This window comes from Vulpes vulpes, chromosome 15 (assembly GCF_048418805.1).
Source record: "Vulpes vulpes isolate BD-2025 chromosome 15, VulVul3, whole genome shotgun sequence".
Taxonomy (NCBI): Eukaryota; Metazoa; Chordata; class Mammalia; order Carnivora; family Canidae; genus Vulpes; species Vulpes vulpes.
The window spans coordinates 40,167,079-40,178,895 of NC_132794.1; the positions used below are offsets into that span (position 1 = coordinate 40,167,079).

The window sequence follows — 11,817 nt, forward strand, 5'->3', positions numbered from 1 at the left end:
TCAAGTACCAAATCTGGAGAACGAGTATGTAATATAAAGACTGAAAACTGTTTATTATATGTGACATTTTTACATGTAGACTATTGTGTGCTGAATCCCTGGTGACTTCTCTAAAAGGATTTTCTGGAATGCAAGCTAGCTTATCATGACTTGTTTAATAAATACAATGTATTAGTTAAAATAAACTTAACTGTAAATGGTTTTTAGAGACTAAAGGGAAAATAAGAAGGACACCCACCTCCCATCCTTGACAGATTTGACTTTTGAAGGAGGAGATTCTACGTGTAACAGATCAAGGGAAATAAAAAAGTTAAGATGAAGGGAAAAGGCTGATGCCTCTAGATCCTTGGGGAGGGCTAGAGTATATTTGGAAGTGCTGACCTTGAAGAGCACAGAGCACTGGTTAGAAGAATGCATTCTCAAGTCCTAAAACTCTTCATACAGTCCTAACGTTACCACCTCATCTTTCTCAGGCAGTTTCATTTGTGAAGTGGGGATAATAAAATTGAGTCTATTTTATAGAGTCATTGAGAGGTTTGAAAGAATTAATATACTTAACACAATTGCATAAATACACTCAAATCTGTTATCTATGATTATTACAATTATTAGTTACAATTATATTTACTCCTCTTTACTTTCAGATATGCAATATTTTATTTTTAGCTCCTCATTAAGTAATCTGTTTATTAAAGGTGGTCTTGGACCAATGGTGATAATGATGTCATAAAAAGTATTAGAATTATTAAGCCTATACACCTGGGTTCCATTTAAACTTAAAAAGTAAATAAATAAATAAATAAATAAATAAATAAATAAATAAATAAATAAATAAACTTTAAAAGCCCAATGTAGTGAGTGATAGGATATACTCAAGTACTTTTGTCATGGTGATCTCTATAAGCCCAAGAGAAGAAGGGAAACATTTTTAAAAATTTTTTACTTAAATTAAATTTAATTAACATATAAAATATTATTCATTTCAGAGGTGAATTTAGTGATTTATCTGTTTCATATATCACTGCATACCCAGTGCTCATGACTTCAAGTGCCCTCCTTAATGCCCATCACCAATTCCCCCTTAACCCACAAACCCCCTCCAGCAACCCTTCTTGTTTCCTATAGTTAATAGTCTCCTATGATTTGCCTCCCTCTCTGTTTTCATCTTATTTCATTTTTTCCTTCCCTTCTTCTATGTTCATCTGCTTTGTAAAAAGGAAAATTTAAAGGGGCTATAAAAGGCTGAGGTAAGAGAATAGAGAATTACATATTTATGTGGAATGAGAATATTTAGGGCAATGGTCAGGATAATGATCAAGAAACCTTTGAGAAAAAAATTTAAAAAGATTTAAGTATAGGGTGAAAAATAAAGTAACTCCTTTTGACTCTATCTGCAAAATTTATAGTCACATATTTTCCTTCACATATCCCCTTTTATGTACTAAATTTGCTACTAAACTTATTCCCTCCAAATTCTTCATTTTTCTCTTCTCAGTCAATTATATCTAACTTATTTTGCAAGGCAAATAGGGAAGCTATGTTTCTGCCAGTAATAAGTTCTCTTTTTAATTTTTATCTTCAGGTCACTTGAAAATCAGCTCTCCTGTCCAGTCAATGGGTGGATTAAATGATTCTGTGGTCACCGAGATTGTGTTACTGGCCCTTTCTTGTTCTTGGGAGAAAAAGCTCTTTCTCATCTTGATATGTTCTTTGCTCTATTTAGCAGTCATCTTGGGAAATCTTTTTATTTTGTTTTTGGTAATTTTTGATTCTCACCTACATTCTCCCATGTACTTTCTGCTGGCCAACCTGTCCCTCATTGATGTGTGTCTTTCCTCTACCACAGTGCCCAAAATAATCAAAGACCTCTTAAATGAATACAAAATAATTTCTTTCCAAGGTTGTATGGCACAGATATGCTTCATCCACATCATAGGAGGAGTGGAGATGGTATTACTTATAGCCATGGCATTTGACAGGTGTACAGCAATATGTAAACCTCTTCACTACTTGAAAATCATGAACTCTAAAATATGTATTTCATTCGTAATCACTGGATGGGTAACGGGAGTGATTCATGCTATGTCTCAGTTTTTATTTGTTATAAACTTGCCTTTTTGTGGGCCTAATAAAGTAGACAGCTTTTACTGTGACTTTCCTAAGATCATAAAACTTGCATGCACAGATGCAGTCAATTTTGAGTTTATCGTTACTGCTAACAGTGGCTTCATGAGCATGGGCACCTTCTTCCTGCTAATCCTTTCCTACTCATTCATTTTGATTACAGTCTGGAAACGTTCTTCAGGAGAATTATCCAAGGCATTTGTTACTTTGTCAGCTCACATCACTGTGGTTTTTTTGTTTTTCACCCCATGCATGTTTCTGTATGTCTGGCCTTCTCCCCCACCTTCAATTGATAAAAATCTGTTCATTGTGGAGTTTGCTATAATCCCTGTCCTGAATCCTACCATCTATACACTAAGGAACAAAGACATAAAGGTAACTATAAAAAGACTGAGCAAAAAGATATCTTATTCCACATTTTTTTGATCACATCTTTCTTGGAGCTCTAAAAATAACCATCCCACTACATGGTGACCCATCCCTATTTAAGTACCTCAAACTTAACATCCTGAATGAACTCATCATCTCCCATCCTAGGCCTGTTGCTACTTCACCTGTGGAGTATATGACCATTACCAATCACGGGAAAGTAAATTCATCATATGAAGAATTGGTATTCTAACAGAAAATAGCATAATCTGACAAAGAACATTTTAATTTTGGACTGTCGTTTATTTTTCAAATAAAAATGTAAAAACATTGTTTCTGCAATTCATAAGGCCTAAAAATAACCTGTAAATTGATTCTGATGAATGAATGAACATCAAGAATCATCACATTAAATTGCTGTGTGTGTGTGTGTGTATGTGTGTGTGTCCAATGGCTTTACTTATTATTTAAAAGAAGGCCCAGAGACAAATTGAGCAGGCAGGGAGTTTATTGGATGGGGCATTGGGAACACATTTGTTCAGAAATGGAGACAGGAGAAGGGAAAAAAGAGGATACCAACAGAGGGTATATTTAGTGGTATTTGAGGGTGGGGCAAGACCGTGGAGGAGTAGGGCCCCTAAGTGACCTGTCCCCACCGATTTACCTAGTAACTTTCAAACTATCCTGAACACCTATGAATCAAAACTGAGATTTATAAAGAGAACAGCTGAAACACTACAGAGAGAAGCATTTGCGCCTCCAGCAAGGTAGGAAGGTGGAAAAAAATTTTTAAAGAATCCAGTGGGGGAGGGCCCAGCGCAAGGATCCGGGTTAGGGCCCAAAGGCGAAAAGCTTCTGGGACAGGAAAGCCTAGTCCCGGAGGAGCAGGAAATTAAAACCGCACCAGATTCTTCCCGAACGGAAAGGCACTCAGCAGGGAAGCCGGGCGGAGACACAGGATGGGCGGCGGAGCCTCCAGCCCCCAGGGTCACTAGCGGAGGAAGCGCGCCAGGGGCAGAGCCGCCGCAGCTGTGAGCCGAGCTCAGTAACCGGGATGTGCCCAGCGGGGCCTCTGGAGCAGCTCGGTCAGCAGCTCCACGCAGAGGGCGCTGGACACCCCGGGAGTGCGATTCCAGGGGTGCCGGCCGGATCCCAGGGCAGCAGGGGACACAGCTCAGCAGCCTGCGCTCCCATAGGGACAGGCAGAGACAGGGAGGGTACCGGACGATGAGGACCCCCCTACCACCAGGCGCCCCCCAGCTCTCCACATCAGCACCCCCGCCCCCGGAGCACGTGGGCCAGTGCCGCCTGGGAGACTGTGGTAGTTACTACAGGAGCTGACTCAAGAGCTGGAGTGCTGGCCTCCTCTGGTGTTACTGTTACTCACCGTGACATCCTGTGCCTGGGGCGGAGTAGGGCCGCCAGGGAACAGAGGCATCCCAGGACGAACAGCTCCCACTGAGCCTGGCACCTGGCAGACGGTGAGGCAGCGCCCCCAGGTGCACACACCTGAGAGTCAGCACAGCAGGCCCCTCCCCCAGAAGACTAGCAAGAAGGACAGGGGAAGAGCAAGTTCTTGACCAAGCATCACTTGAAAGCTCCAGGAGAAGTCGAGGAATTTACAGTATATAGAACCAGAGGGTACCCCTCCTTTTTTTCCTTCCTTTTCCCAGTACAACTCGTTTTTATATCAGACTGTGAATTTCCAACTTTTTTCTCTTTTCCCACCATAACTACAATATTTTACTACCTCTTCATTTTTAAGATTCTTCCCTTTTTTTAAAAGATTTTATTTAGGGATCCCTGGGTGGTGCAGCGGTTTGGCGCCTGCCTTTGGCCCAGGGCGCGATCCTGGAGACCCGGGATCGAATCCCACATCAGGCTCCCGGTGCATGGAGCCTGCTTCTCCCTCCGCCTGTGTCTCTGCCTCTCTCTCTCTCTCTGTGACTATCATAAATAAATAAATAATTTAAAAAAATAAAATAAAAGATTTTATTTATTTATTCATGAGAGACACAGAGAGAGACACAGGCAGAGGGAGAAGCAGGCTCCATGCAGGGAGTCCCAACTCGATCCCAGGCCCCCAGGATCACACCCTGGACTGAAGGTGGCACTAAACTGCTGAGCCACAAGGGCTGCCCAAGTTTCTTCCCTTTTGACTTACATATTTCTACAATTACAGGTTCTAGATATATTTTCCACTTCTACATTCCCCTGAACATAATAAACTTAATTTGGGGCGATATACAAGATATGTTGTTTTGTTTTGTTTTGTGTTTTTTGTTTTGGCTGCCTCATTGTTCCACAATGGTGGAAGTTAATACTTCTAAACCATGACCAGCATACACCCAAAACCAAGTGGTATACCGTGCTGGTTCATTCTGTGAGATTCCTCATTCACATTCTGCCCCCCTCTTTTATCTCATTTATGTTTTGGTGGTCAATGTTGGGGCCCTCTACAAGTATTTATGGTTTATATAAATTTGGGAATAAGCATGTTCTAACATACAGAAAATATAGTCAGAACCAAGAGGATCCCCCTCTAAAACTCCTCAGGTAGACTACATTCTTCGTCTACTACAACATCTTCATCAACACCATCTCCCAGTCCCCCTCATTTCTTTTTTCTCTCCTTTTTTCTTTTTTCTTTTTCTTTTCTTTTTTTTCTCTCCTTCTTTAGGATTCCAAGCCTTTTATTTTTTAATACTTTGTTTTAAAATTTGTTTTTCACTTTAGTGGTCATTTTGTTTTATTTCCTTCTGATACTGTGTTCAGTTTCTGGTCTCTGACTTTGGCAGAATCATCTAGAGTGAAATTTACTTAGGTAGTGGTTGATATTATTGATGCAGCCTGCTCATACAGCCACTTGGCATTGAGCAAATGACTAGAAAGAAGAACACACTACAAAAGAAAGAATCAGAAATAGTACTCTCTGCTACAGAGTTACAGAATTTTGATTACAATTCGATGTCAGAAAGCCAATTCAGAAGCACAATTGTAAAGCTACTGGTGGCTCTGGAAAAAAAGCATAAAGGATTCAAAGACTTCATGACTGCAGAATTTAGATCTAATTAGGCTGACGTTAAAAACCAATTAAATCAGATCAACCCAAACTGGAGGTCCTAAGGAAAAAATACACGTGTAATTGGGGTTCCAGAGGATGCTGAAAGGGACAGAGGACCAGAAAGGATATTTGAACAAATCATAGCTGAGAACTTCCCTAATTTGTAGAGGGCAACAGGCATTCACATCCAGGAGAGAGAGAGTTCTCCCCCCTAAAATAAATAAAATCCGTTCAACACCTCAATATTTAAGAATGAAACTTGCAAATTCCAAAGATAAGGAGAAAATCCTTAAAGCAGCAAGAGACAAGATATCCCTAACCTATATGGGGAAAAATATTAGATTAATACCAGATCTCTCCACAGAGACGGGACAGGCCAGAAAGGACATATGCAGGGTACTAAATGAGAAGAACATGCGGTCAAGAATGCTTTATCCAATTAAAAAAATTTTTTTTAAAAAGAATACCTTATCCAGCAAGGCTCTCGTTCAGAATGGAAGGAGAGATATAAAGTTTCCAAAATAGGCAGAAACTGAAAGAATATGTGACCACCAAACCAGACCTGCAAGCAATATTAAAGGGGACTCTGTAAAAGAAAGAGGAAGCCCAAAGAAATAATCCACAAAAACTAGCACTGAATAGGTATCATGATGACACTAAATTTATCTCTTTCAACAGTGACTCTGAACATGAATGATCTTAATGATCCCATCAAAACGCGCAGGGTTTCATACTGGATAAAAAAGCAAGACCCATCTATTTCCTGTCTACAAGAGACTCATTTTAGACCTAAGGACACCTACAGCCTGAAAATGAAAGGTTGGAGAACCATTTGCCATTCAAATGGTTCTCACAAAAAAGAAGGGGTAGAAAATCTCATATCAGATAAATTAAAGTTTATCTCAAAGACTGTAGTAAGAGATAAAGCGGGACACTATATCATACTTAAAGGATCTATGCAACAAGAAGGCCTAACAATCATGAATATTTATGCCCCCTAATGTGGGAGCTGTCAAGTATATCAATCAATTAAAACCGAAGTTAAGACATATTTAGATAATAATACACTTATACTGGGAGACTCCGACACAGTGCTTTCTGCAAATGACAGATCATCTAAACACAACATCTCCAAAGAAGCAATAGCTTTAATGATACACCAGACCAGATGGATTTCACAGATATTTACAGAACTTTACATCCAAACGAAACGGAATACACATTCTTCTCAAGTGCACAAGGAACTTTCTCCAGAATAGGCCATGTACTGGGTCACAAATCAGGTCTTAACTGATACCAAAATATTGATATTGTCCCCTGCATATTTTCAGACCATAATGCAATGAAACTACACTCAATCACAAGAAGAAATTTGGAGGAAATTCAAACACGTGGAGGTTAAAGACCACAACCTGCTAAAAGATTCAAAGGTCAACCAGGAAATTAGAGAAGAATTAAAAAGATTCATGGAAACTAATGAGTTTAAAGATACAACCATTCAAAATCTTTAGGATACAGCAAAAGGAGTCCTGAGGGGGAAATACATAAAATTACAAGCATCCCTCAAAAAACTGGAAAAAACTCAAATACACAAGTTAACCTTGCACCTAAAGGACCTGGAGAAGGAACAACAAATAAAACCTTCACCCAGAAGAAGAGTTGATAAAGGTTCAAGCAGACTCAATGAAATACAGACCAGAAGAACTGTGGAACAGGTCAACAAAACCAGGAGTTGGTTCTTTGAAAGAATTAGTCACATATAAAAACCATTAGACAGCCTTATTACAAACAAAGGAGAAAAGACTCTAATTAATAAAATCATCAAAGAGGAAGGAGAGATCACAACCAATACCAAGGAAACACAAACGAATTTAGAAACATACTAGGAGCAGTTATATGCCAATAAATTAGGCAATCTAGAAGAAATGGACGCATTTCTGGAAAACCAAAAACTACCAAAACTGGAACAGGAAGAAAAACCCGAAAGGCCATTAACTAGGGAGGAAATTGAAGCAGTCATCAAACACCTCTGAAAACACAAAAGTCCAGGGCCAGATGGCTTCCCAGGGGAATTCTATCAAATGTTTAAAGAAGAAACAATACCTATGCTACTAAAGCTGCTCTGAAAGATAGAAAGAGATAGAATACTTCCAAAGTCATTCTGTGAGGCCAGCATCACCTTAATTCCAAAAACAGACAAAGACCCCACCAAAAAGAGAATTATAGACCAATATCCCTGATGAACACACATGCAAAAATTCTTACCAAGATACTAGCCAATAGGATTCAAAAGTACATTAAAATTATTCACCATGACCAAGAGGGACTTATCCCCGGGATGCAAGGCTGGTTAAACACTTATAAAGCAAACAACATGATAGATCATATCAACAAGAGAAAATACAAGAACCATATGATCCTCTCAATAGATGCAGAGAAAGCATTTGACAAAATACAGCATCCATTCCTGATCAAAACTCTTCAGAGTGTAGGGATAGAGGGAACATTCCTCAACATCTTAAAAGCCATCTACAAAAAGCCCACAGCAAATATCATTCTCAATGGGGAAACACTGGGAGCCTTTCCCCTAAGAACAGGAACACGACAGGGATGTCCACTCTCACCACTGCTATTCAACATAGTACTGGAAGTCCTCGCCTCAGCAATCAGGCAACAAAAAGACATTAAAGGCATTCAAATTGGCAAAGAAGAAGTCGAACTCTCCCTCTTCACTGATGACATGATACTGTACATAGAAAACCCAAAAGACTCCACCCAAGATTGCTAGAACTCATACAGCAATTCGGCAGTGTGGCAGGATACAAAATCAATGCCCAGAAATCAATGGCATTTCTATACACTCACAATGACAGTGAAGAAAGAGAAATTAAGGAGTCAACCCCATTTACAATTGCACCCAAAAGCATAAGATACCTAGGAATAAACCTAAGCAAAGAGGTAAGGGATCTATACCCTAAAACTACAGAACACTTCTGAAAGAAATTGAGAAGACACAAAGAGATGGAAAAATATTCCATGCTCATGGATTGGAAGAATTAATATTGTGAAAATGTCAATGCTACCCAGGGCAATTTACATTTTTCATGCAATCCCTATCAAAATACCATGGACTTTCTTCAAAGAGAGAGTTGGAACAAATCATTTTCATATTTGTGTAGAATCAGAAAAGACCCCAAATACCCAGGGGAATATTGAAAAAGAAAACCAGACCCAGGGGCATCACAATGCTGGATTTCACGTTGTACTACAAAACTGTGATTATCAAGACAGTGTGGTACTGGCATAAAAGCAGACACATAGATCAATAGAACAGAATAGAAAATCCAGAAATGGGCCCTCAACTCTATGGTCAACTAATATTTGACAAAGGAGGAAAGACTATCCACTGGAAAAAGTACAGTCTCTTCAATAAATGGTGCTGGGAAAATTGGACGTCCACATGCAGAAGAATGAAACTAGACCATCCTCTTACACCAGACACAGAGATAAACTCAAAATTATGAAAGATCTAAATGTGAAACAAGAATCCATCAAAATCCTAGAGGAGAACACAGGCAACACCCTTTTTGAACTTAGCCACAGAAACTTCTTGCAAGATACATCCATGAAGGCAAGGGAAACAAAAGCAAAATGAACTATTGGGACTTCATCAAGATAAAAAGCCCCAGTACCGCAAAAGAAACAGTCAACAAAACTGAAAGACAACCTACAGAATAGGAGAAGATATTTGCAAATGACCTATCAGATAAAGGGCTAGTATCCAAGATCTTTAAAGAACTTATTAAACTCAACACCAAAGAAACAACAATCCAATCATGGAATTGGCAAAAGACATGAACAGAAATTTCACCAAAGAAAACATAGACATGGCCAACAAGCACATGAGAAAATATTCTTCATCACTTGTCATCAGGGAAATACAAATCAAAATCACAATGAGATACCACCTCACACCTGTGAGAATGGGGAAAATTAACAAGACAGGAAACCACAAATATTGGAGAGGATGCGGAGAAAAGGGAACCCTCTTACACTGTTGGTGGGAATGTGAACTGGTGCAGCCACTCTGGAGAACTGTGTGGAGGTTCCTCAAAGAGTTAAAAATAGACCTACCCTACGATCCAGCAATTGCACTACTGGGGATTTACCCCAAAGATACAGATGCAGCGAAAGACTGAGAAACCTGCACCCCGATGTTTCTAGCAGCAATGTCCACAATAGCCAAACTGTGGAAGGAGCCTCAGTGTCCATCAAAAGATGAATGGATAAAGAAGATGTTGTATACATATGAAATGGAATATTACTCAGCCATTCGAAATGACAAATAGCCACCATTTGCTTCAACGTGGATGGAACTGAAGGGTATTATGCTGAGTGAAATGAGTCAATCAGAGAAGGACAAACATTATATGGTCTCATTCATTTGGGGAATATAAAAAATAGTGATAGGGAAAAAAAGAGAAAGGAGAGAAAATGAGAGGGAAATATCAGTGAGGGTGACATAACATGAGAAACTCCTAACTCTGGGAAACGAACAATGCATGGTGCAAAGGGAGGTGGGCAAGGAGATTATGTGACTGGGTGACAGGCACTGAGGGGGGGCACTTGATGGGATGAGCACTGGAACATATGCTATATGTTGGCAAATCGAACTCCAATAAAAAATATAAATAAATAAATAAATAAATAAATAAATAAATAAATAAATAATAACTGGTATTCTACTATGTGGACATTGGTGTGCAATTCTGCTATGGCCCTCTTGGAGAATATACACATTCTATAATTATATTTATTTCATTTGAGGCAAGGACGCTGTGTATTTCTATGTTGGAATAGTTCTGAGGTACAACTCCATGGCAACTTCCCCACATAGTTTTCTGGGCAGTTCTGATATCCAAAGAAAAGTCCTCATGCAAAAAATATTTGTAGCTTATGGTATAAAACAATATTAAGCACAGAGGGATATGTATGCAACATCAAAATCATCAGATATACCCCACATCTTCCCATGCTTAGAGGCATTCATGTTCCATGTAAGTTTGCTCCATCATTCTTCCTTCAAATACAAGAGTGGGTTTTTTAAAGATTTTATTTATTTATTCATGAGGGACACAGAGAGACAGAGAGAGAGAGGCAGAGACATAGGCAAAGGGAGAAGCTGGCTCCTTGTGGGGAGCCTGATGTGAGATTCAATCTCAGATTCCTGGATCACGACCTGAGCCAAAGGCAGATGCTCAACCATTGAGTCACCCAGGTGTCCCTAAATACAAGACTGTTAATGAAACAAGTGTTAATGGATTCTACCATCTCACATGTTACCAAGACAATACTCACTATCTTCTTTCTCCATAATCTTTTCTATATTTTCCTCACATTTGTCCAGCATTTCTGCTGATCTAGATCAGTTGCACATACCCATATCTTCCTACCTCAGAAGGCTAAGTCCAGAATTACTGTCCTGTTGTCATGCTGCAATTGCTGCAACTGCCCATTTAGAATTATCACAATAATGATTGATGCAAGGGTAGCAACAATTCTCCTTCTTTGTGATAATGAAATTTAATTATACCTGGCATGATAGTAACTGCTTTTTTGTCTTCTGATCTACAAACACAAGGAAACAAAAATGACTAGTCAGCTACTAAAATGTTAGCTTTATTAAAATGCTTACTCTGTCCCCAGAAGAATCATTCACCCCACCCCAGCAGTTGTAGGTCCAGAAAGCTCAAGTTCTCCAAGGAGGTGATGGTGAATGGCGCTACTCTTACTTATAGCTTATAATGTCCACTGGTTCAAAGTATATGTCACATGTTAAAACACAGTGTCATCCCCAAATACACTTACTGGCACCTTTATTTGCATCTTTAAAAGGCTATTCCCATATTCTATTAGTCTCACACCTTTGTATACCATACATTGCTGTACCAGTGGAACACTTGGTTATGTGCCCACTGTTGTACTTTCTTGGCTGTAAGGTATTTCTTTGTCCTAAGCAATCCACATATAGTCATTCTACATTTTATTTCCAAAACCAGTAATCATGATACATTTTTCCATATTTTTTGACATTTAGCTTATGCTTAGATGATACCCAGAAAGGGCCTAGTTAATATCCATTAGATATTCTCTATTTCATGTTCTTCATCACTTCCATCATAGTTGAGATATGGCACAAGAATACATTGAAAATATTTATAGACAGAGTATTGATTTGAGGAATTTGAAGGGAGTGTGTA

General features: G+C 39.1%; 1 protein-coding gene across 1 annotated transcript; it reads left to right on the top strand.

Annotated features, from left to right (window-relative positions):
• The first annotated feature begins 1,614 nt into the window (after window positions 1-1,614).
• LOC112919830 (olfactory receptor 4F21-like) lies at window positions 1,615-2,550 on the top strand. The gene has a single exon (XM_025998336.1). It carries the CDS (start codon window positions 1,615-1,617, stop codon window positions 2,548-2,550), a length of 936 nt encoding a protein of 311 aa, XP_025854121.1.
• The last annotated feature ends 9,267 nt before the right edge of the window (window positions 2,551-11,817 follow it).

Coding starts and splice junctions, on each gene's coding strand:
- LOC112919830 (XM_025998336.1), top strand. CDS start 1,615: ATGGGTGGATTAAATGATTCTGTGGTCACCGAGATTGTGTTACTGGCC.